This window comes from Delphinapterus leucas, chromosome 13 (assembly GCF_059928025.1).
Source record: "Delphinapterus leucas isolate spDelLeu-1000000601 "Yukka" chromosome 13, BTC_Dleu_Yukka2, whole genome shotgun sequence".
Lineage (NCBI taxonomy): Eukaryota > Metazoa > Chordata > Mammalia > Artiodactyla > Monodontidae > Delphinapterus > Delphinapterus leucas.
Window position 1 is genome coordinate 76,137,310 of NC_143141.1, and position 27,636 is coordinate 76,164,945.

General features: G+C 35.8%; 1 protein-coding gene across 6 annotated transcripts in view; it reads left to right on the forward strand.

The window, feature by feature from the left end:
* The window catches only part of ATAD2B (ATPase family AAA domain containing 2B), a 187,883-nt gene that overhangs the window by 112,488 nt on the left and 47,759 nt on the right, over positions 1–27,636 (forward strand). For 5 of the 6 annotated variants that reach the window (XR_016395309.1, XM_089922466.1, XM_089922468.1 and 2 more), the window contains 3 exons: positions 8,585–8,720; positions 10,759–10,955; positions 14,471–14,630. Coding sequence is in view for 5 of the 6 variants with exons in the window: in XM_089922466.1 (XP_089778592.1) it covers positions 8,585–8,720; positions 10,759–10,955; positions 14,471–14,630 (493 nt within the window). In the remaining variant the exon portion in view is untranslated. The remainder of the gene's footprint in view (positions 1–8,584; positions 8,721–10,758; positions 10,956–14,470; positions 14,631–27,636) is intronic. The other variant, XM_022574354.3, reaches the window with a different exon arrangement.

Below are 27,636 nucleotides of genomic sequence, written 5' to 3' on the forward strand. Positions count from 1 at the left end.
AAACAAAACAAAACATTGGAAATCATTGTTCTAGACCAGCTGTTATCAAAGTGTGATCCAAGGACCCTTGTGGGCCCCATAAGACTTTCAGAGGTTTGTCACATTCGTCTTTTTTGTATTTTGCAACTATGTATCTTCTTGAATATGGGTTTTTTTCATGTATACCAATCAGAGCAACATTACTGTAACAGATTGAATTTCTGCAGAGGCAGAAAATGAGAATCCAGTTGTCTTTTTTTTCTTTTTATAAATTTATTATTTATTTTTGGCTGCATTGGGTCGTTGTTTCTTTGCCCCTTGGAGGGAGGGGGTGCTGGGGGGACTACTTTACATTGCGGTTGCGCGGGCTTCTTGTTGCGGTGGCTTCTCTTGCTTAGGAGCACGGGCTTTAGGTGCGCGAGCTTCAGAAGTTGTGGCTCCCGGGTTTAGTTCCTCCTCCGCATGTGGGATCTTCCCCGATCAGGGCTTGAACCTGTGTCTCCTGCACTGGCAGGCGGATTCTTAACCACTGCGTCACCAGGGAAGCCCCAGTTGTCTTTTATTAAGCCAGACATAAGAGAGATTTGAAGAAATGTAAAACAGTGCCACTTTTCTCACTAAATTTTTTTAATATATATAATGTTTTATATTTTGGAAAAATATGTCTTTCAAAAGAATATATATATATATGTTTTACATTTATTTTATTGAAGTATAGTTGATTTACAGTGTTGTGTTAATTTCTGCTGTACAGCAAAGTGACTCAGTGATACATATATACATTCTTTTTCATATTCTTTTCCATTATGCTTTATCACAGGATATTGAATATAGTTCCCTGTGCTATACAGTAGGACCTTGTTGTTTATACATTCTTTTTTTAAAAAATAAATTTATTTTATTTATTTATTTTTGGCTGCATTTGGGTCTTCATTGCTGCACGTGGGCCCTCTCTAGTTGCGGTGAGCAGGGGCCACTCTTCACCGCAGTGCGCAGGCTTCTCATTGCAGTGGCCTCTCCTGTTGCAGAGCACGGGCTCCTGGCGTGTGGTCTTTAGTAGTTGTGGCATGCGGGCTCAGCAGTTGTGGCTCATGTGCTCTAGAGTGCAGGCTCAGCAGTTGTGGTGCATGGGCTTAGTTGCTCCGCAGCGTGTGGGATCTTCCCGGACCAGGGCTCGAACCCATGTCCCCTGCATTGGCAGGTGGACTCTCAATCACTGTGCCACCAGGGAAGCCCTATACATTCTATATGTAATAGTTTGCATCTACTAATCCCAAACTCCCAATCCAACCCTCTCCCTTGGTAATCACAAGTCTGTTCTCTATGTCTATGATTCTGTTTCTGTTTAGTAGATAAGTTCATTAAAAGAATATATTTTTTAATGTTAACATGTAATAGGTTTTAAATGAATACATAATTTGGAAGGTTCTTAGTTTTAATTTTTAGTACATAAGTATTGACAGATATAATCCAGATAAGCAGAAGCTCTTTTGGGTTCTTGAATAATTTTTAAGAGTTTAATAAAAGTGTGGAGACCAAAATATTTGAGACTCTCTGACCTAGACCACAAGCTCTTTGAGAGCAGGGGACTGTCTTACTGCCCTTTACTTCCTGACACAGTGGAATTGCTTAGTAAATGTTTGTTGCATGAAAGAAGAAAATGTTGAATCATCACAAAGGCTTTAAGTAACTCCTGCCTAGCCTCATGCATCCTTTTTTTTTTTTTGCAAAATTCTAGTGTAAGTAAATTTACTTCTGTGGACCCTGAAGACCTTTTCTGAGAATAGTAGGAGAATTTTAGTTGCCATATATGAGAATTGCAAGTTATTTCTCTTCAGGAGAATTAGAAAAAAGAATCAAAGGTTGAGCATAGTAAAGAGACTTTTAAACAAGGAAGCAGATAAAAGTAGAAATATTTGCAGGAAGGAAAGCAGACTTCGGAATTGCACTTAAATTTCTGAAGAGATTCACGGTATGTACTTTGGCATTAAAGTATGGGCAGGCTCAGAATGGTATAATTCAATATTAGAAGTGAATTTTAAAGAAATACCTCCGCAGCTACACTGATGAAAGTAAAGATTACATACAGTATTTTGTCTTCTCTGTATTTCATGTCATTTTGTATCTCTCAGTTTATGGTGGGACCTGGGAGGTAAAAATCAGTAACTTAAGTAGAAACATCAAGTAGGGACATTGAAAACTCAGATAAATGATAATGTATACAAGAGAAATATCTTAGTATTAATTTTTTGGTTGTAAAACAATTTTATGATTTCTTAAAATTTAAGAGGAAGGTGATCCTCCCAAGTTTTTCTTTTCTTTAAATTAAAAACGGTATAGTAAATGAACATGAATTATTACTATTTTAAGGTATGTTAAATACTAATATTTATTTTTACTTGATGGATTGTTTACCTGTTTTGTTTTAAGGAAAGCAAACTTTATTTATGAAAACTATTGTAGATTCATTTCTGACCTTTTCCACACCTTTTCTCTTTGAGATTTTGAGGGGTTTTTTTGGGTTTGTTTTTTGATTTCGAGGTTTTAAACCATTAATTTTGCCCATTACAGAGGTCACATGGACACTACCTTCAAAACTGGGGGCTAACAATTCTAACATTTTAATAAATGAGGTAAAACAAAAATATTTGCTAATGAAAGAATTGCTGCTATTTTTGCATCTGTGTGCCAGGCACTGTGTAGGTTAATCATATATATTATCTAACATATGTTCTTAAACTGTTCTGTGAGAAAAGTATTACTTTCCCATTTGACAGATAAAAAAACTGAGGCCAACAGGGGTAAAGTAACTTGCCTAGGGTTTTACAGCTAGTGGCAGAGCAAGGATTGAACCCAGGTTGGTCTGATTCCAAAGGCTATGCACTTATAATGCCCTGTACTCTTTAAAACTACAGAGAGACAGTTTTTGCATATTGTGATGATTAGGCTGATGAGTGGTTAGGGAAATGGCGTTTTTTTGTTTGTATGTTTGTTTGTTTTTGCGGTATGTGGACCTCTCACTGTTGTGGCCTCTCCTGTTGCGGAGCACAGGCTCCGGATGCGCAGGCTCAGCGGCCATGGCTCACGGGCCTAGCCACTCCGCGGCATGTGGGATCTTCCCGGACCGGGGCACGAACCCATGTCCCCTGCATCGGCAGGCGGACTCTCAACCACTGCGCCACCAGGGAAGACCGGGAATGGAGTTTTGTATTCATCAAGTTAAGATCATTGTTCATTCATCGAAAATGTATTGCCTGTTTTGTGCAATGTAATGTAATTTATTTAAGACAGTGTCTGTTTTCTTCACTCTTCCATTCACAGTGTCTAACTGCCTAACACAGTTTCTACACACACACACACACACATACACACACACACACACAATACTCACACATAGATGCATGTATACACGTACATATTTCTAGTACAGTATCTTCATTGAATGAAATAAAATAGGCGAAAATTCAGATAGCCACTGTTCTCCAAGAATTTAAAGTTTAGAGGGAGGGGAGATCTGGAAAAAATAATACAGTAGGAGAAGTGCTATAATAGTAGAATATATAAAAGCATGATCCATAAAAGAAAAAAATTGATATGGTAAACTTTATCACAATTAAAATCTTTTATTCTTTAAAAGACACCATCAAGAAAATGAAAAAAAAAACCCAACAAATCACGGACTGGGAGAAAATATTTCAAATATATCAAATCACATATCTGGTAACACTTATATCCAGAATGTATTAAAAATTCTTTCAGCATAATAATAAGACTAAGTCAAATGATTTTCGATAAGTGTGAATACCATTCATCAGGAAAAAAGATGGTCCTTTCAACAAATGGTGCTGGAAAACTGGATGTTCACATACAAAAGAAATGAAATTCGACTTTTTTCTTATACTGTATGCAAAAATTAACTCCAAGTGGATTGAAGAACTAAACATAAGACCTAAAACTATAGGAACTTCCCTGGTGGCGCAGTGGTTAAGAATCCGCCTGCTGGGCTTCCCTGGTGGCGCAGTGGTTGAGAGTCCGCCTGGCGATGCAGGGGACACGGGTTCGTGCCCCGGTCTGGGAAGATCCTACATGCCGGCAGTGGCTGGGCCCGTGAGCCATGGCTGCTGAGCCTGCGCGTCCGAAGCCTGTGCTCCACAACGGGAGAGGCCACAACAGTGAGAGGCCCATGTACCACAAAAAACACAAGAATTCACCTGCCAATGCAGGGGACACAGGTTTGAGCCCAGGTCTGGGAAGATCCCACATGCCACGGCGCAACTAAGCCCACAAGCCACAACTACAGAGCCCGTGTGCCGCAGCTACTGGAGCCCACGTGCCTAGAGCCCGTGCTCCGCAACAAGAGAAGCCATTGCAATGAGAAGCCTGCGCACCACAACAAAGAGTAGCCTTCGCTCGCTGCAACTGGAGAAAACCCACACACAGCAATGAAGACCCAGCACAGCCAAAAATAAATAAATAAATAAACACATTTTTTTAAAAAAACAAAAAACCTAAAACTATAAAACCCTTAGGAAAAAACATAGGGGAAAAGCTCCATGACATTGGATTTGGCAGTGATTTCTTGGATGAGACACCAAAAGTACAGGTAACAGAAAAAATAGATAAATTGGACTTCATCAAAAATAAAACTATTAATAGATTGAAAAGACAATACATTGAATGGGAGAAAATATTTGCAAATCATATATCTGATAAGGGGTTGATACCCAGAGCGTATAAAGAACTCCTACAACTCAGCAACAGAGAAAACCCCAAACAGCTAGTTCAAAAATGGGCAAAGTACTTAAATAGATTTTCTCCAAAGATGATACTCAGATGGCAATAAAGCACATGAAAAGATGCTGAACATCAGTAATCATTATGGAAATACAAATCAAAGCCACAATGAGATATCACTTTATACCCAATAGGATGGCTACTGACATAAAAACAGAAAATAACAAGTGTTGGTTAGGATGTGAGGGAATTGGATCCCTTGCTGCATTGCTGATGGAAATATAAAATTGTGCAGCCTCTGTTGAAAATAAATGGTTTGGTGTGGTGATTTCTTAAAGAATTAAACAAAATTACCATATGATCCAGCAATTGTATTTCTGGGTATATACCCAAAAGAAGTGAAAGCAGGGATTCAAACAGATGTTTGTATACCCATGTTCTTAGCAGCATTACTCACAGTAGCCAAAAGATAGAAATCAGCAGATGAATGGATAAACATAATGTGGCATATACATACAGTGTAACATTATTTAGCTTTTAAAAAGAAGGAAATTTTGACACATTCTACAAGAGTAACTACAGCATGGGTAAACCTTAGGACATTATACTAAGCGAAATAAACCAGTCACAAAAGGACAAATATTGTATGATTCCTCTTATACAGGGTTCCTAGAGTAGTCAGATTCGTAGAGATAGAAAGTAGAATGGTGGTTGACAGGACCTGGGGAAAGGGAGAGTGTAGGGAGTTAATGTTTAATGGGTAGAGTTTCAGTTGGGGAGGATGGAAAAGGTTTGAAGGTAGATAGGTAGTGATGACTGCACAACCATGTGAACACACTTAATGCAACAGGCTGTACAATTTAAAAATATTAAAATGGCAAATTTTTTTATGACCATTTTACCACAAATTTTAAAAGAAAACTACAATTTAAAAATGGGCTAAAGAGTTGAATAGGCATTTTACCAAAGACTATATATATTCTTAGGGTAATAAGCATGAGAAAAGATTCTCAATATCATTATTCATTCAGGAATGAGATACTACTGCACACCCAACTAGGATAGCTATAATCACAAAGACAGACAACACCAAGTGTTGACAAGAATGTAGGAAACTTGAATCCTTGTGTATTGCTGGTGGAATTGTAAAATGGTATAGCCACTTTGGAAAAGTTGGCAGTTCTTAAGGTGTTAGACATAAACTTATGATACGACTCAGCATTTCCACTCCTAGGTAATTACTCCAGAGAAATATAAACATATGTTCACACAAAAACTTGCACGCCAGTGTTCCTTCTAGTATTGTTAATCATGGTGGAAATAACCCAAGTATTTATTAATTGGTGATTGGCAAAACAAAATGTCGTGTATATACATAGAGTGAAATGTTATTCAGCAATAAGTGGAGTGAACTACTGATACATTCTCCATTGTGGGTGAGCCTCAATATATTATGCTAAAAGTGAGAGAAACTGGACACAAAAGACTACCAATTCTATGATATGCAATTTCTAGAAGAGACAAATTTCTGGACACAGAAACCAAATCATTGGTTGTCAGCTGGGAGTGTAAGTGTGGATGGACTGCAAATGGGCACAAGGGAACTTCTTGGAGGTAATGGAAATATTCTAAAACTGACCTGCGATGGTTGCACAGCTGAATTAACTCACTAAAAATTATTGAACTTAAAAAAAGTTTAATGAGGGATAGTGGAAGGTATGTCTAAGTTTATCTGGGAAAGTCAGAGAAAGCATCACCCAGAAAGCACTGGCTTGAGTGGAGAGTTAAAAAAAAAACAGTTTAGGAAAGCATGAATAGCGCCTATAAAGACTGTTGTGAACCAGTGTGAAAGAGAACATGATTCGTTCAGGGAATTATATGAGGTTTGTCTTGTTGCAGTATGAAGTTTGAGGCTGGGAATGTCAGAAGATAGGAGTGAATTTAAAGAAAAACAAGCTGTTGGTAATAATCAGGAAGGCTGATATCAGGGGGATTATTGTAGACTTGCTCTTGGTATGCTTTTACGTTTACCAGGTTCAACACAATGTTGAAAAATGATCAGAAGGAGGAATATTTAAAACTGAAATTAAATGTTTTACTACCCTTAAACAAAATCCTGGTACTTCTAGGGTATTGTGTTCTGTTTATTTTTCAAGACCCAGTTAATGTTAGCATTTTCTGCTATATCTTATCTAATGCCTCTTCACCCATGCCCCTTGCAGGGTCTCCTCTGTTTCACTACCTCTGTTATAACACTTCTGACATGGTATCATAATGCTTTCTTATGAGACTGAAGAGACTTGACAGCAGGAAGTAAGCCTGTTTTCTTCAAGTTTTTAACTGCAGTGTTTGGCATGATATTTGACACGTGATGGATGTTCAGTGGTAAATTTGCTTGCCAGAACTTTCAAGGGAAGGCCAGCAAAGTATAGATCGAAGAATTGGAGGGGTTTTTACATAAAGGTAGTCTTCAAAGAAAATATCGGAAGGTCACAAGGTGAAATTTTATGTAAACTCTTTAAGGATTTGGCTTTGGGTTGACGTAAATAATTTCCCATCTAAATATTGAATTCTGATGGCTACTTTTCATTGTCTCTTCTCTGTCTTAGGGTTTTAGAGTTAGAAAAGACCTTTAGAGCTTATATAATCTAGTCTTCTCTATTTATTCACTTTGTGACCTCAAGCCAGTTACTTAAACCTTTCCAATCCTAGGTTTTTTCATCTGTAAAATGAGGGACTCCCTATGTACCTACCTCATTGTTACAAAGATTAAAATAATATTTAAGTAATTCTTCATTTCACAGTCTGCAATTCAGTAAGTGGCTAGACGTAAAAAATTGAATGGACTGTCCAAAGTTTACCAGAAATATGTACCTATATTTGGACTAGAATCTGATGTTTTAAATTTTAATCCAGTATTTCCACACTGTCATGGTTGGTACTTATTTCCATATTAGTGACCTTTTCCCTTTTTTATTTGCAGTTTCCAATTTGATGTGGTCTGGGTAACAAAATGACAAGCTTTATTCATTCAGTATATGCTTATTAAGCATTGCTAGGTACCAGGCATGGTGGTAGGTATAGGAAAACAGATGAGTTCTGTTCTCAGGGAGTTCAGTATCTTGAAGTAGGAAACAGACCTTCTAGGAAAACATATGAATTAAATAAAGTGTATCAACAAATGTGGATGATGTAAAGAGGATTTAAACAGCATATCTTGCAAGGGGGACATCTGGGGTCAGAGTCTTTATAGAGCAGGTGAACAAAGGAGAGGTGGCAATTACTAACTGGAAGGAGTTGAGGGATATGAGCGTGACTGGCTTAATTTTGCTTGGGAGTTTTGCATGGAAGGTGGTGTCATTGTGGAGCATTCTTTGGTGAGATCGAAGGTATAGTTTTTCTGCAATGAAATCAGGATTCCAGAGGATACAGTGGAATAGACTTAGTAGGGAAAGAGCCCAGGAAGGGAAGTTAGTGGATAGGAAGCACACAGAAACCGCTTAAGATAAGGCAATGTTGTTAGCATCCTCCCAGCTCTCTATTGTAAATAGGTTGTAGATAATTACTTTTCAGCTCTTATGCAACAGCTCTTTGAGATTGTTGCCATCTGACTATTACAATCAGCTATCCTTTTTTATATTATAATTTATTAATGACTTGAGCAACTGGATCATTCTTTCATTCTTGTTTATTCCATGAGGTTGAACCTCTCAACAGCATAGGCTAAGACTAGGTTAACCTTAACCGCGCATGAATGTTCAATGAACATTGAAAATGGTACCGAAGTTGAAGAAATTATAATTTGGTATAATATGTAAGCTTTTAATTCTCTAAATATTTAATGTCTTTGTGTGTGTGTGTATGTGTGTAGGTTAAATGTATCTTTAGAATACAGTACGAAGAGGTCTTGTATATTCAAAGGCCTATTGAAGAGGACAGAAGAAAGTTTTTCCAAGAACTGATTCTCAATCAGGCCTCAATGGCTCCACCACGAAGGAAACACACTGGTAAAGTTCCTAAAGCCTTTAGGAAAATGGGTGGGTTGGAGTTAAGAGATACCCTATCTTGGAGTCATCTTTTTAAAAAACCCACTTCTTTGTGGAAATGAAGACAGTTTTTCAGGTTTTGTTTAACTTTAGATGAACACATGTGGAAGTGGCCATTGTGTTTACCTGACTTGAGGAGATTGGGAAGTACAGCCTCATTGTTAAAGCTTTACTAATGAGTGACTGTTTATGTAGTCTCCTTATCACTTCAGTCCAGATGCTCTGGTAGATTTCACATTCTGAGGCTCAAAAAGTCATAGAAAGTCTTTGGTTCTGCTGTGTTTTAGTCACTTTAAGTACTAAGGACTCGAACTATCAGGTTGTGAACAGCAGGTGTTGTGCTTATTGCTTCCTGGGCCAGGGTAGTTTTGTTGGGCCAAGAACTGGTTAGAACATTTGCCTTTTCTGGTTTATCTTATTTATTGATTGATTTTTCAAATATTTATTGAGCACCTATTATGTTAGATATATTATGCTAGGCACATGGAAATCTATCATGGCTTTCTTTAAGCATTAGAGTTTTCTTGGATTTGGGCCTAATAGCATTAAGAGGGGCCTCAAAATTAGATTTTCAGTCCCCTGACTTAAGTAAGGACTGCATGCTAAGTCATTCAAAAGAGAGTTTCTTTTCCTAATACTAAAGGTGCAAAAAGATAAGATCCCCTTGCTTAATCTTTCATCCTCTTCTAGAAAATAGCACTCCTGTTTGTTAAAAAAAAATTTAAGCCTCTTTCTTTTTGTTCTGCTTTTTATGTTTCTCGTAGCTGTTCTTATAGGATATTAAATACATTTCCCATCCCTGCCAACTCCTTGCTTTTTCATACTTCTTTGTTTTCCAGTGGTTATATTATCCAATACTTTGTTTTTCAGTGCCTATATTATCCAATACTTTAATAATTTTATTGTCCTTTAGTGGCTCCTTTTCACATTTTCTCAGTGCTTTTAAGATGAACATCTATCAAATGACTACAGCTGTGGGGTTTTCCCCACAGAAACTTTGGAATATTCAACATGGAAGTTATACCTTCTGATTATTGGTTGTTGCCTTCTGTTAATCTAAATAACAGCATTTAAAATATTTCATTATTAAAATGATTCATTTTAATAAAGTATCTTGCATGTTCCTAGTCATATTTTAGTCCCGTAGATCTGAATTTTCTATGTTAAGGCTGAACATAATTCTTTTTCTTTTTGAGTTGCTCCTGTTGACTTTCATTTTTCATCTTAGGGGCTATTTAGAAATTGGTGAGAATACTTAGGATTTTAATCCTGAGCTTCAGTGTGATATCAGGAAAATCTTTTAAGGAATTAGCACCATGGTTAGGCAAGTTAATACTTTACCTTCTAAGAAGATGTTTTGTTTGTTTTACAGTAGATAGTGAATACCATAGATTTCATATATCACACTTAAGCCCGGGTTTTCCATCTTCTTCATGTCTTTGGGATTCTTTTTTTAGTTACTACTTTTTTTTTTTCCACTCCCTGCAGGTGCCATTTAGTATCCCAACTGTGTTGTAGTAAGAATATGAGGGTAGGAGACTTGTCTAAAATTAGAAGTCTTTGGGAATGGGAAAGATCAAAGAATTATTCTTTGCCCGTTTAAATTTCATGCATATAAGGCAACCTCATTTTGAGAAAGTCTTTAAATAAGGTTGACTTCAGCAAATCAGTATACAAGTACTTCACCTGAAGATATTTATGTTGATTTGAAATCTTTTTCTTAAAGTTGTATGTAAATAATATCTCAGAATCAAATTATTTAAAATCATATCATTTGTGCTTTAAAGACATCCTTTTGTAAGTTATTTTATAAAAGTAAAGCTATCCCCTAATGTACTTCTGGTTTCCATTCAAATTTTTACCTGCTGAATTCACATGGTTCACATGTATTTGGAATTCTCCTTTTCTTAAACAAACATTTTGAGAGAGTGTCAGAAAAGTAATTGAGGTCCTGACCCTGCCATGTTGGAATCTTAACATTTTCTTATACTTTCTTTAGGTCTTTGTGCTATGGAAGTTCTTCCACTTGCACTACCTTCTCCACCTCGTCAATTATCAGAATCAGAAAAAATTCGGATGGAGGACCAGGAGGAAAATACTTTAAGAGAGTTGCGGTTGTTTCTCAGGGATGTAACCAAGAGGCTGGCCACAGATAAACGCTTTAACATCTTCAGCAAACCGGTGGATATTGAAGAGGTCTTGTTTCAGTAGTGTGCAAACAGTGAAGTTGAACTGGCTAAAAGAAAAAAATGTTGACATCTTTTTTTGGAAGGAAAAAAACAAAGGCATGGATGAATATTACCCCTAGCCTGTAAAATTTTAATCCATGTGATAACTACCAATGTCATCAGCAAACATCTGGTGACTTTTGGATGAAATTAATGACAATTTGTATATGTCCTCTTGATTAGTATTGATCTTTGTGATCTCCTACTCTTCATTTAAGAAGAGGATTAAAAGTTACTTTAGTGAAATGTCCATACTAGACTATTTTTATTCCAGGATAAATCCTGCTCTCCAAAAGAATATTGGTATTAACCAATCAATAACAATTAAAATTGGCATTTCCCAAATTGTGTATACCTTACTGAAAGAGGTAGCTAAGAAACCTGAAATTTGTCTTTCATATTTTGGAAATGTCTGTGACTAAGATGCTGTATGAGGTTATAAGCACAGCCTGTTATTTTTCTCTCCAAGAATTTTCTCTGCTCCGAGTGGAAAATTTCTCACTTCCTATGTGTATTGTTTTGTGTCCTTGTGGGAGCATGGTTTGTGATGATGAGAAAAGAAATTTTCCATTTGGAATCTACTATAATACTGTAGAATAAATTTTATTTTGTTTTGTTTTATCCTGGGATAATATAGTGTGTGGATGCACATAATGCAGTCTTTACTGGCATTCTTCTTATAGTTCAGACTCCATGTTTGAACAGCTTTGGTGTTTTTAGTTTTAATTTTTTTCTTCATCTTTTTTTACATTTGAATTATGAAGTGATGCAGAGTTTAATGTTGTGTCCTCGTTGTGAAATCTGTACTCTTGGATCAGAGCAGATTCCTTTGGAATCATTACCTCATCTATGCCTGTGAGCTAGCATTATGTTTTTTCCCCTTGGAAAACCTGAAAATATCTATTCCCCCCACCTCCCCTTTTTGGGAATAAAGGGACTGTGTTTAATTTTATTTGTATGTTTATCCACAATACACAGTTTTAGCCATTTGATCCTTTCAGCAGCCCCACAAGGTCATTATTATGTTGCAGTTGAAGAAACTGAGGCTTATTGGCAAGTGACGCAGCCAGCACTCAATGTTTCTTAAAATTCGAAGTCCACATTCTTTATATCACAGCTGTCAATCTTTTTCTACTGGAATAACAGGACTTGCCTATTTGCTCTTGCAATTAATACATATTTTATATTCGTGAAGCATATTTTTTCCCTCGTGGTATTTTCAGAAAGTCTTAAAACCATCAGCCCACTTTAAAGATTGTTACAAATTTTTATTTCAAATTGGGTATGAGAACTCTGACACTTAATTGATAAGGACTTGCCCCCAAGTCAGCCTCCTATGCTGGGAGTGAACCAGTTTTGCCTTTGTCCAGGAAAACTTTTTCTGTCTAACCAGAAGAGATTGTCAGATTTCAAATGCCATCTGTGATAGACTGAAAGTTTTATAAATGATGGTAAGGCAGTGGGAGGGGATAGAAGATGTTGGTCAGTTAAAACTTTAATTTTAGGGTGATGTTTTCTCTTTTTCTTTTTTTTCTTTTTCAGATTCATTTTGCTACTGCTTCTTTGTTTACTTTTAAGGCTGAAAACTTAGGGGTCTCTGGGACAGATAGAGAGGGGAAACTAAGATAACATTTTGATAACCTAAAACACAAAAACTTGTATTAAAGTAATGAATTTGAAATGTCTAAAAACTTTATCAAATTCCAAAGCAAATTGCAGAGGAAACAAAAGCTTAGAAAATAAGTGTTGAATTTAAATAAGCATAGGTGCTAAAATTTTATGGTCTTTAGTAATATAAATTTTTATAGTGCAAAAGTTTATAAAATGTTTTCCACGTGTACACAATACATGTCAATTGTCAGAGCCAAGGATCCAACTAATACCTTCTGAACTGTTCCTTGTTGAGTATAGCTCCACTGTCTCCCCTATAAGGAGATTGGTTGGCTTTTTAGCTCCTAGAGAATGAAAAATAAATTAAAACATGCACACACATCTACCTAAAAATTTAAAAACATATAAATAATATGTATGTATATATATGCATATGTTTTTGTATATGCATATATGTGTATTTATTCATATGAATATATATTCAGTATGTAAATTTTTAAAAAGGCATCAGTGGACTGCACTGGTGGTCCAGTGGTTAAGGCTCCATGCTCCCAATGCAGGGGGCATGAGTTTGATCCCTGGCTGGGCAAGATCCCACATGCCGAGGCCAAAAAAAAAAAAAAATCCCCAAAAAGCATCAGTGCCATCTGCAATGGAGAAAACTAGCCTTTAGTTTCATAGAACAGAAATTACCCTATTCCCAGAATTTGGTCCCGGACTAATTAGACATTTCTAAGACTGTGTTTATGTCAGACCTGATTACTTGATTTGAGATTTGCATTAAGGAAGACAATACAGTCATACACATCTTGGAGATATTGTGGGTTCAGTTCTAGACCACTGCAGTAAAGTGAATATTGCAATAAAGTGAGTCACATGAATTCTTTGGTTTCCCAGTATATATAAAAGTTATGTGGACACTATACTGTAGTCTTCTTTAAGTATGCAGTGGTATTATGTCTACAAAAAATGTACATACCTTAATTAAAAAATACTTTATTGCTAAAAAATGCTAACCATTATCTGACAACACAGGGTTGCCACAAACCTTCAATTTCTAAAAAAATGCAATATCTGCAAAGCGCAGTAAAGGCAAGTGCAAATAAAACAAGGTACACCTGTGGATATATAGGTTGGAAGAGCTTTCTTATTGGTCAAATGATACAAAACATACAATTTATTGGGCAGTCATGACCAATATCTCTATTTTGGGTTATCTCCCAGAAAATCACACTGAGCAAAATGTATTTTTTGCTTGTAGATTTGTTTATATTTAGGGACAAGGCCAGTAAATTTTTTCTAGTCATGAAAGCAATACTTACTTTTGTTATACAGTTGACTCAGAATGTTTGTAATGAATCCAAAGGAGCAGAAAACTCTTTCCATGAAACGATTCATCCTGGAAAACTGAAAAAGACAGATAATTTTTTTGTTTAGAGATTTTAAAGAGATTTACCCGAGAACATCTCTAATAATAAGAAAAAAAATCTGTGTTTCTTTTTATTTTCCTTAAAAAATTCTTTTCTTGAGGTAACATTTATTGATGCTTATTGGGTATTTTTACCAATACATTTTCTTCTCAGGTGTATCCAAAGGATTAAAAAAAAAAAAAGCTGACAGTTTGTTTCATATTTCAAGATGAGAAACTTTTCAGAGTTGATTTAGATGTGACTTGAAACTGAAGCTTTTCATGGAAAGTATGACATAGTATCTTTAGTGGCATAAATTGCTCTATAATTTTATCCTTATCTGTAGTTATTTCCTAGATATCTAGATTTAATTTTAAAATAACTGTATGGTTTTGTTTTATGTTTTTATGAGTAGATTATATGAAATATCAGAAGTAATTTTCATTAAAATATCCTGTTTTAGGTTTCAGATTATCTTGAAGTAATCAAGGAACCAATGGATTTATCAACAGTAATCACTAAAATTGATAAGCATAATTACCTGACTGCTAAGGATTTCCTGAAAGATATTGACCTCATCTGTAGCAATGCTTTAGAGTACAATCCAGATAAGGACCCAGGAGGTAAGGATGCACTGGGCAAGGTTGACTTTGGTGATCAATGAGAAGATAGTTTAAAATTTAAATAAAGCTTGCCTATATTTCAGATAGATAAATTAATCTTAATGACATATTACTGTATTTAGCAACTTCTTGATGAGGAACTAATAATATACTTAAATATTTAATTATTAAATTCATTTGTTAAATTACTAAATATATTTAAATTAGAGGATTTTATTTTTTAAAAGATTTTATTGATGTATAGTTGAATTACAATGTTGTGTTTAATTTCTGCTGTACAGCAGAATGACTCAGTTATACATACATATGCATTCTTTTTCATGTTCTTTTCCATTATGGTTTATCACAAGATGTTGAGTGTAGTTCCCTGTGCTGTACAGTAGGACCTTGTTGTTTATCCATCCTATAGATAATATTTGCTAATTCATTTATTATTAGATAATATATTTAGATTAGAGGATTTTATTATTCTAATATTGTGTTCAGGGTTTAGTTTCTTGATTTACCTTTCACTTTTTATACTTAGATTCTTATTTTTTTCAGGTAAAATGGAAAACTGAATAGTTGAGGATTTAAGATTTATTTATTTAGTCAACATTACCAGTGCTGATAAACACTGGTAATTTCAAATTTGTGGAAACTTATTGTGGATAAGTTAACTTATCAAAAGACCCCCTTTAGGTAGATAGATGTTATCTGTTCTATAGACTGCATGTATTTTTATATAATTTTATTATTTTACTCTTAATCCCACCCTGTACTCAAATCTGTAGTCCCAACTCTGTTAATGCCCTCCAGGGGAGACCTCCAGGAATAATCTGTAGTTAAACAAGATGAATTTATTGATACACTGTAATAAAGGAGAATGTGCATCATGGGGAGCCATATAGGATTTGAGCTAGCATTAAGTGATTTTGGGGAGGGTTTAAGGAAGTAGGGCTTTGCAGTGGATTAGATGCTCTTAGGAAGTGGGAATAATTTGGGCACTAGGTATTTTAAGAACCTGGAAGGCAAGAAGAATGGAGCAAGGCTAAAGTTGTGATTGGTAAAGAAGCGGCAGTCATTCATCTTACCCAGGATAGGATTATATTTGGTTATTTTTGTGGTTAGGACTTTTGTCTGTGTTCAGACATGATTATGGAGTGGTCTTGTTTTTATCTTGATCCATCATGGTCACAGAGTGGTGTTCTGTAAAATTGTTTATGTTTTTTTTTTATTTTTCATTTTTTAAAATTATTTATTTTGCTGTGTCGTGTCTTAATTGCAGCACACAGGATCTTCGTTGCCTTGTGCGGGCTTCTCTCTAGTTGTGGCACATGGGCTTCAGAGTATGCGGGCTCAGTAGTTGCGGCACATGGGATTAGATGCCCTAAGGCATGTGAGATCTCAGTACCCCGACCAGGGATGGAACCTGCGTCCCTGCATTGGAAGGCAGATTCTTAACCCCTGGACCACCAGGGAAGTCCCTAAAATTGTTTTTATATTTCATATGATACACCAAGGCCTGGCTGATAGTGCCAGGCCCTTTCCCAGCTGGCAGGGGTCATTACTCTATTTCTCACTCTGTTGAGAATTCTGTTTCTTCAACAGATGATATACAAGTAAGATGCTTTTTTTTTTTTCTCTTCGGTACGCGGGCCTCTCACTGTTGCGGCCTCTCCCGTTGCGGAGCACAGGCTCTGGACGCGCAGGCTCAGTGGCAGTGGCTCACGGGCCTAGCCGCTCCGTGGCATGTGGGATCTTCCCGGACCGGGACACGAACCACGTCCCCTGCATCGGCAGGCAGACTCTCAACCACTGCGCCACCAGGGAAGCCCAAGATGCTTTTTATTTTTAAAAAATTAATGCAAACTTTCAGTTATCTAAAGATATTCCGAATTCAGTTTCTGCTTTATGTCTCTATTTATGGGCAGTGGTTCTTAACTCAGGCCACCTGTTAGAATGACTTGGATTTCTCATTTCTACATGAAGTTAAGTATTTCTTGTCTTAGTTTAGACCACAGTAAATTGCATACTTTAATTCCAAGTGAAGAGGCAGAATGAACTTTTATATAGCTACTCTTGGTATCTAACAGTTTTTAAGCTTTGCGTCAGGACATTTATATCTTGTTGTTGTTTAGGTTTTTTGTTTTTGTTTTTTTTTTTTTACTTTTCACTGTATATCATATAGAAAAATTTATGAGGATAAAAACAAAGAAAATTAAAGCAAACTATAATCCTGTTACCTAGTGTTTTCTCTCTTTTTCTTTCCCTCTCTCCCTCCCTCCCTCTCTCTCTGCCACACACATGCACAGATATTATATATGAAATACATGTATGAATAATATTTTTACTAAAATGAAAATATAACTCTTGTAAACATTTTCATTCATGTAATATTTTGTGAAAAGGTTATGAGTTAATGTATTTTTACCACATAATTTTTATCATATGGATGTATTATAGTAGCTACTACCCTATTGTTGGACATATTAGATTTTTTAGCTTTTTTCTCTACTATAACACTGACGAATATGGCATAAATTTTATGTATATCCTTAATTATTTCCTGAAGATAAACTCCTTAAAGTGAAATTTCTGGATCAAAGATTGTATAATAATCTCTCTTAAGGCTTTTAAACTGTGTTGTTAAAATTTTCTCACAATTTAAAAAATCTTCTAGCAGCATCAGGGTCACTTGTTAACCAATAGAGCAGTTTTGTGGGACTGAGAGAATCTCCTTTTCAGTGTAGATGGCATCAGCAACAGGGCCACAGTTTGGCTAGTAAAGAATGGGCTGGATGTCAGTCTCCTTTGATTCCCTTGCTGCGTTCTTGGTGAAGGTACAGTTGCACAAGTGTCTATATAGCGGCCTTGAGCAGTGTGTGAGAGTACTTGAGTGCCTATACTCTCATCCTGTTAGTTTTTCAAGACATAGAGGTTACTGAAACTATGCAGTAGATAAGGAGAGCCTGGGCTTTGGATGTACACCTGGGCTTCAGTCCCAGTTTTATTTCCTAGTTCTTTAACTTGATCAAGTTAAGTCCTCTAAATTTTAGTTCCCTTATCTGCAAATGGGGATAATTATAGTACTCTTGTCACTGGGTAGTTGTAAGGATTAGATGAGAAAATGTATCAGGTTAAACCTTATGAAATTGCCATTTTCATGTGGTTCAACTTGAATATGTTAGGCCCTTAGCATAGTGCCTGAGATGTGAGAAGTATTCCGTAAAGATTAGTCATTCATATATTTATTCTTGTTATCATTATTATTTAAATTATGCTTTAATTTTTTATAAATTGTTTCCTTAGTGGGTACCTACATATTTGCTTTAGAATGATCCTTTGTACTTATTAGTATATTCCCTGGACCACATTTAAAATTTAATCCTATTTTGGAACAAATCTAGGGACTGATAGTGAAAAATGAATTTGAGCGGTTAGAAAAAGCCAGTAGAAAGGATCAGTCCAGATTCTCCCCCCACCCCGCCCCATGTAACTTAATTATAACCACATTGAAATAATATTGCTTTTATGAAAGAAGCAATGATTTCTGGTGCATAATAACCTTTTACTACAGAATGCAGGTGTATAATCAAAGAATATGGCTCTATCTCACAGAGTTGACATGATACACTTGTAACTTCATTTCTTCACTGTTTTACATGCAAAAAGTGTCATATAATTCAAAAGCATGATTTCGGCTCTGTTCAGATTTTTTCATATCTTCAGTCAAGAGCCCTTTTTTTCTTCTTAGCAACAGAACAACTTGTTATGTATTAGGAAAATAACCTCAGGGTCTGTTGTGTAGCAAGTGGAAATTACATGAATCTTGTATTACTTTTACAAGCTCCCATGAGTATTTGAAAGCTTACAGTGTTCTGTTTTGCAGAACACTTGGCCATTTGGGGAAAAAACCTAGCATGTACATAGAAGACAAAAGCCAACATTCTGGAAGCTGTACATGTTGCCTAAGTGTTTACCCAGATTCTCCCTTGAGGATAAAGTGGACAAAAATTAAATATGTTAGCCAGAAGAATTTTAGTTTGTAGGTTCTAAATGTGACTAGTATCAGATATTTGATCCTAATTACTGTCTTATAAATATGTGATATATTTTATGTTTAACTGTTCCCCATTCTTTGTCTTGTACCACATGCCCCCCCTAGCCCTCAAGTGCATTCACATACATACCCTCATTTAGCTAATTTTGATGAAATTTCAGCCCTAGTCTTGTAGTATTCTCAAAATCTTCTGTTTTGCACCAGTTGTTTAGGAATAAAGCTCACAGATTCAGCTTTTGGAGCCCTCTATGGGCTATGCTTCAGTCAAACTCATTCATATTTTCTATTAGTATTTGTAAGTATCATGTGCTGTTACTGAGCTGAGTGCTTAGAGTACTGTGACAGTCCTTGCCTCTTGAGATGGAGATATTCAAATCAGTAATACATATTGAATAATTACTATGTGACAGACCTTATGCTATACGTTGCAGTATTAATTGCTAGGGCTTCCTTAACAAAATACCACAGGCTGCGTGGTTTAAACAACAGAAATTGATTTACCTATAGTTCTGGAGGCTAAAAGTCCAAAATCAAGGTGTCGGCAGATTTGGTTTCTTCTGAAGCCTCTTTCTTTTGTTTTCGGAGGCTGCCTTCTTGCTGTGTCCTCACATGGTCTTTTCTTTGTGTCCGTGCACCCTTGGTGTCTCTTGTGTGTGTCCAAATTTCCTCTCCTTATAAGTACACAAGTCACATTAGATTAGGGCCTACTCTTATGACCTTCTTTTACCTTGATTACTTCTTTAAAGTCTACTCCAAATACAGTAACATTCTGAGATATTGGGGGTTATAGTCTCAACATATGAATTTTGGGGAATAACACAGTTCAGCCCATAACAGTTAATAAATAAGCCACAGTCCTTCCTATCTAGAAACTCACTGTTTTATAGGAATGACAAATATCTAACTATTGGTAATTGTAATAGATTATTAAGGTGTAGAGATAGCATAGAGGTGGCGATTTTGAATTTTGTCTTGAGGCAGCAGCAGACGATTGTAATGCAGTTTCATAAGGTGTGTATTAGATATATGTACAGTGTGAGTAGAGCACAGAGGTGAAGACACTGGAGATGAACAAGATTAAAAAGGGCATTCATTTTAGGCTGAGAAAAGTAGTGTACAAAGGTATAAAAAAAAAGAATATGGCTGGAAAGTAGAGTGTCTGTGGAGGAGTAGTGAGAAATTCACTCACTTCTCCACTCACTGAATCTCCGTTTACTGAACATCCATTTATGAAATATTTTCTGTGTGTAAATTGTGTTCAGTGCTGGAGATACGCAGCTCTGGCCTGAGAGATGCCTAAAGGCTTCTTAGCGGGGAGTCCTGCAGATAAATAAATGTCATACTAAGTTCCCTATCTTCATTTGATCCTGTGTAAGGATTTCAGAGTTAATTCTCTAGATGATAAGGGGCCACTGGGTGATTTTGAGACAGAAAGTGATTTGATTTGATTTGCATTTAAGAGGATAGTATTATAGGCAGTATCAAAGGTCAAGGGAATGATGAGATGGAGGTTGGAAGACCAATTAAGATTTTCACTTGTGGGGAATTCCCTGGCAGTCCAGTGGTTATGACTCAGCGTGTTCACTGCTGGGGCCCAGGTTCAATCCCTGGTCAGGGAACTAAGATCCCACAAACTGCATGGCCTGGCCAAAAAAAAAAAAAGATTCACTTGATATGGCAGCATAGATTGAACATAGGGGGCTTAGTGACCAACCAATTATGTATGACCGACAGAAATCTAGAATGACATCTGAGTTTTTGTGGTCTGGGTGTTAGGAATCTGACAAGTAAACCAATGGAGGAACAGGTTTATGGGCAGTATGCTAAGTTTAATTTTGGATGTGTTAATGTAAGTTACCTCTGGTACACCCAGATAAAATGCATACATTGTATAGTAGTTGTATATGGGGGTTCAGAGATAGAAGTTTGAGTAAAAGACCTGATTGGAGTCATAAGTGTATAGGGGTGAATGATATCACATAGGCAGTATACAGAATGAAAAGAGAGGGGAGCCTAGAAGGAACCCTCCTCAAGGGAGTACGGGTCCCAATTCTCAATTTAAGTCTCAGTCTTACTGTTGGTACTTCCAGTACCTTTGTTAAATGTGTTGCCTCTGCTGAGAGTGTGTACATTCATTCTTTCTTTTTTCTCTTTTTCATTCTTTCTTTCTAAATCAGTTTTGTTGAGATGTAAGTTATATACAAGAAAACCTAGTGCATCACTTTTAAAACCATGCTTATCTTTTAAAATCCCACTTATCCTTCAAGGAATATTAACTGCTATGCTCATGAAAGTTTTTTCCGATTTCCTTCCAGTTACAAGTAATCCCTTTGTCTTGGAATCATAACACTATGTAACTTTTCTGAGACACTTATTCCTTTCTTTTATTCCCTGGAGTGATTACTTATTTACATATCCTTATCCTGTATTTTAGACTCTAAGCTGATTGAGAACAGGATCTGTATAGACATCTTGTATGGAGCATATTCTTAATAAATGTGACCAGTGAGTAAATTTTATGAATGTCCTCTTCTTAGATACTAACTGAAGGAGTCTCAGAGTACATAGAAATTATAAAATGGAGACATAATAACATAATGCAGATATGAACCAGTAAATACAGTAAAATTTCTTATTTATGGAATGATTTAGGATGAAAAATCATCCCATAAAAATCAGTTTTTAAAAAAATATTATTGGGCTTCCCTGGTGGCGCAGTGGTTGAGAGTCTGCCTGCCGATGCAGGGAACACGGGTTCGTGCCCTGGTCCGGGAGGATCCCACATGCCGCGGAGCAGCTGGGCCCGTGAACCATGGCTGCTGAGCCTGCGCGTCCGGAGCCTGTGCTCCACAACAGGAGAGGCCACAGCAGTGAGAGGCCCGCATACCGCAAAAAAAAAAAAATAATAATAATAATAATAAATATGTATATATATATTATTAATCTTTCTTAATAATTTTGTTGAAAAAAACCCAGCTAATATACTTCTGTTCATCAAAATACAAAAGAAACATAGATACATTGAAGTACCTTCATAAAAGTAGTGATTGTATTAATTTTATTAATACTTATCAATTTATTCTAATAGCCATTACTTTTTTTTTTTTTTTTTTTTTTTTTTTGTGGTACGCGGGCCTCTCACTGTTGTGGCGTGTCCCGTTGCGGAGCACAGGCTCCGGATGCACAGGCTCAGCGGCCATGGCTCACGGGCCCAGCCGCTCCGCGGAATGTGGGATCTTCCCAGACCGGGGCACGAACCCACGTCCCCTGCATCGGCAGGCGGACTCTCAACCACTGCGCCACCAGGGAAGCCCAGCCATTACTTTTTATTGAAGGCAAAACTAGGTGGCAATATCTTTATTTTATAGATATAAGGAGATTGGGTCTCAGAGAGGTTATGTAATTTGTGTACAAACCCACAAATATTACATGGCACAACTGAATGGATTGTGATCTGTCTTAACTTCAAAGCGAGTATGTATGGGGTTTTTCTGCTATGCTTATGTTACTTTTAAATTTCATGGATTTGGAGAATCTTAAGATTTTAACATATGAGACAAAATAAAAGAACTGGTGGTAAATATGTAGCTATTATTCATGTATAATTTTAAAGCAAGGAATTTAAGTCTGGTGGCCATGAGAGGGTCTCTGAACAACTACATACAAAATTGTATGTATACTTTTCCACCTTTATCACAAGCTTATAAGATCCAGGATGACTCCCCTACCCCTCAAAAAAGATGAAGATCCAAGATATGGACATATCTTTTAATTTTAATCTGTGAGCTTATAGTTCTATTCTATGTATAAACTTAGACACTGTTCGAAGCTAAGAATGATTAAAAAGAATTGTAATGATAGGCATATTTAAAAAGCATTACCTTGTCAGATGCAGATGCTATTTATTTATTTATTTAGGCTGCTCTGTGTGCTTGTGGGATCTCATTTCCCTGACCAGGGGTTGAACCTGGGCCCTAAGCAGTGAAAGCATGGAGTCCTAACCACTGGACTGCCAGGGAATTCCCACAGATGTTCTTTATTGTTTATTTATTTATTTTTTAAAAAACTTCTTGTTATTAAATTTTTTTTTTTTTTTTTTTGGCTGTATCGGGTGTTTGTTGCTGAGCATGAACTCTGCCTAGTTGCGGTGAGCAGGGGCTACTCTTCGTTGCGGTGCACGGGCTTCTCATTGGCAGGCGGATTCTTAACCACTTTGCCACCAGGGAAGTCCCCACAGATGCTCTTTAGAATAAATTCCTTGTCCTTCAGATCAGTGGGAAATTTTTATGGAATTCTTTTCTTAATTAATTCATTCATTCATTCTTTCCCCCCTTTAATTGGGGATGGAATGTGGGTGGGAAGCATGTGTTTAAAAAAAAACATAAAGATCACTGAGTTATTTTAGAGTATAATATGCTAGATACATGACCTTTATATTCAATTTTACCTCTTTTTTTAGCTTTTTTTCAAGCTGAAATGGAAAGCCAGTGGCAGAAAGCTGCTTGGGCTACAAATATCAGCTTGAAAGCATAGCTCCTTCTAAGGATGTTCATTATAGTTTTTTGTTTGTAGTGGTTAAAATTTGAAGGAACTTTCAACTTCCAACAATAGAGCAATAATTTTGAAAAATTAAGGTTCATCTTTCTTTGGATTGTTACATAACCATTAAAATTTGGTTTTCAAAGAATGTTTTAAAATATCAGGAGACTTCTGATTCTGGCCAAGATGGAGTAAAAGGGACTGAATTTCCCCTTCTGCCTGAAACAATGGAGAAAAAAAACTGAACAAAATATTTGAAAAAACAATTTTGAAGACGTTGGATATCAGGAAACGATGGAAATGATCTGTGAAGGATGGGAAACTAACATGTTGAGCACTGTAGTTGCCTGGATAGCTTCCAGACTGTGGTACGGGAAAGAAGCAGCCAGGCAGAGCCTGGAAGTCTCCCTGAGTTGCTGGGAATGTAAGGAGGCCAAGGTGGATCAAGTTCTCAGGGCAGAGTACCAGGAAGGAGAAAGCTGCACAGAGAGAGCACTCTGGAGATCTGCAGAAGAGCCTCCTCCAGTCTTTAGCTGAATACTGATCAGCACATATGTGTGAGGAAACTACCTGAGGCCGGAGAAAGAGAGGGAATATTCCTTGATGTTTATATAGGGCTAGCAGTAGTGTAGCAAATAGTTAGAGGTGATAAACCAACAAGGAGAAAAACTGAATCATAAAACTGTACACAATCCAAAAGAATTGAGAAAAAAAGAGGAAAAAGGGAACAAAGAGCATGTGGTTCAAGTAGAAAGTAAATAGCAAGCATATTAATAATCACATAAATTATATTAAAAGCAAATGATCCCCTAAACCAGGGATCAACAAACTACAGTCAAACTGACTGCCTGGTTTTGTAAATGAAGTTTTTATAGTTGGAACACAGGCATGCCCATTTGTTTCCATGTTGTCTAGGGCTGCTTTTATGCTACAGGGGCCGCTTTGAATACTTGCTAGAGACCTTATGGCTTGAGAAGCCTAAGATATTTACTCTCTGGCCTTATACAGAAACACTTGCTGATTACCTGGCTTGAACATCACAAATAAAGGCAGAGAGTGTCTTTTGGATAAAAAAGTAAGACCCAACCATATCCTCCCTACAAGAAACCCACTTGATGAGACTGACCCTCTACCTACTGCACTAATGAGGTTCCTTTACAAGAAACCCACTTTCTTGTTTGTTTAAGGTTATTTTAAAAAGATAACTTATTCATTCATTTTCCTCCCATATACTTTTTAAAAAATTGAGGCATAGCTGATTTATAGTATTATACAAGTAATGATTCAAAATTCTTATAGATTATACTCCATTTAAAGTTATATAAAATATTGGCTATATTCCCTTTGCTGTACATTATATCCTGTAGCATACTTATTTTATACATAGTAGTTTGTACCTCTTTTTTTTTTTTTTTTTTTTTTTTTGTAGTTTGTACCTCTTAATCCCCTACCCTTATCTTGTCTCTCCCCCTTCCCTCTTTTCACTGGTAACCACTAGTTCTCTATATCTGTGAGTCTGTTTCTGGTTTGTTATATTCATTTGTTTGTTTTTAGATTATTATTATTATAAATAATATATATATAATAATATAATATTATAAATAATAAAAATTATTATTTTTTAGATTCGACATATAACTGATAACATACAGTATTTGTCTTTCTCTGACTCATTTCACTAAACATAATACCCTACAGGTCTATCCATATTGTCATAAATTGCAAAATTTCATTTTTTTAATGGCTGAGTAGTATATATATATATATATATATATATTCCATGTGTGTGTATGTGTGTATATATATATGTATGTATATATATATATATCATCTTCCTTATTCATTCGTCTGTTGATGAACACTTATGTTGCTTCTGTATCTTGGCTATTGTAAATAATGCTGCTATTAACATTGGGGTGCATATATCTTTTTGAATTAGTTTTTTTTTTTTTTTACAAGAAACCCACTTTAAATATAAAGCTACAAATAGATTAAAAGCATGAAATACTATAATCATGCCAAGTTGGAGTGATTATATAAATATCAAAGTTGATTTCAGGCTAAAGATACCTGGGTTAAAGAAGATTATTTCATAGTTATCAAGTACACATAATAATTCTAAATATTTATTGCTTCTGATAACAGAGCTTTAAAATTCATGAAGCAAAAATTGATAGAACTACAAGGAAAAATAGTGAAATTTGTAATTTCTTGGAGACTTCAATATCCCTCTCTTAAAACTAGATAAGGCTAGTACACAGAAAGTCAGTAAAGATATAGAAGACTTGAACAACCCTATCCATCAACTTTATCTAAGTGATATTTATAGAACACTTTTCCCAGTGGCAACATATATACACATTATTTTCAAATGCACTGGAATGTTCACCAAGATAGAACATATTCTGGGCCACAGAATGAGTCTTATTAAATATAAAAGGATTCAAGTCATACAAAGTATGTTCTTTGACCACAGTGGAATTAAATTAGAAATCAATAAAAAAGGTTATTTGGAAAAGATATTTGGAAACTAAATACCACGCTTCTAAATAACTCCATGGATCAAGGAAGAAATCAGAAGAGAAGTTTAAAAATTATTAAAGTGGATAAAATGAAAATATAAAAACTTACGAGGTGCAGCTAATGCATTACTTAGGCGGAAATTTATAGCACTAAATACTTAAATTAGAAAAGAAGAAAAGTCTCAAATCACTGACCTGAGCTCCCAACTTGAGAAACTAGGAAACAGAGAGCAAATGAAACCCAAAGTAAGCAAAAGAAAGGAAATAATAAAGATCTGAGCAGATCAATAAAATAGTAAACAGGAAAAAAAATTGAGAAAACCAAGGAAACCCAAAGCTGGTTCTTTTAGAAGATTGGTAATTGATAAATCTCTAGCGGAGCTGGTCAGGATAACGAGAAGTCACAAATTACCATTAACAAGAATGAAGGAGGTAACATTACTACATATTCTACACATATTAAGAGAACAGTAAGGGAACATGATGAACAGCTTTATGCCAATACATTTGACAACTTCGGTAAATTGGATAAATTTGTTGAAGACAAAAAAAAAGCTCATGAAAGAAGAAATGTATAATGTGAATAGGTAATTCTTTTTCTATTAAAGAAATTGAACTAACAGTTAAAAACATTCCCATTAAGAAAACTTCAGGCCTGGATGCCTTCACTGGTTAATTTTACTGAACATTTAGGGAAAAAAATAATACCAGTTCTACACAAACTTTTCCAGAAAATTGAAGTGGAGAGAATTCTTTCCAACCTAGTCTATAAAGTTAGCATTACTCTGAAAAAGATATTACAAGGGGAAAAAAGAAAAAAGACCAAATAAACTATAGACCCGTATCCCTCATGAACATAAACAAAATTTTGGCAAGTTATATCCAATATGTTAAAAAGATAATACCTTGTGATTAAGTAGGGTTTATTCCTGCTTGAATATGCAAGGAATGCAAGATAGGTTTAAAATTTGAAAACCAATCGATGTAAGTCACTGTATTAACAGACTAAGAAATGATTATCTCAGTCAGTGCACAAAAGTATTTGACAAATCCAATAGGTATTCCTGAGTACAAAGTGTAAGCAAACGAGGAGTAGAAAGGACCATCCTCAGTCTGATTAAGGACATCTACAAAAAGCCTACAGTTCACATCATACTTAATGACAGAAGACTAAATGCTTCCCCTTAAGGTCAAGAACATGGCAAAGATGTCCACTTTTACCCAACATTATACTGAAGGTTCCAGCAAGTGCAGTAAGGTAAGAAAAAGAAATAAGAGGCATCTAGTTTGGGAATGAAGAAGTAAAACTATCTTCATCTGTAGACAACATGATGTCTACATAGAAAATCTATGGAATTTGCAAAGACACTGTTGGAACTAGCAAGTGTGTTTAGTGAGGTTGCAGGATACAAGATCAATTACAAAACTCAGTTGTATTTATGGAAATACAATACTAGCCCCAAACAATAGCAAATTGAAATTTTAAATTACTATTTTCATTAACATGAAAAAACATGAGATGTTGATAAATCTGACAAAAGATAGGCAAGACCTATACATTGAAAACTACAAAACATTGCTGAGAAAAATTAAAGAGAACCTAAATAGACTGAGTTCTATGGATGTGTTCATGGATTGGGAGACTCAACATTGTGAAGATGTCAGTTCTCAAATTGAACCACCTCATTCGGAATTCCAGAAGGCATTTTATAGAAATGGACAAGGTGATTCTAAAATTCGTATGAAAATGGAAAGGATCTAAAATAGTCAAAACAGCTTTGTAAAGTAAAAACAGAGTTGGAGGACTTAATACCACCTTATTTCAAGACATAAAGTTAGGGTAATCTAGACAGTGTAATATTGGCATAAAGAATGACAAATAGAGCAATGGAATAATATGGAG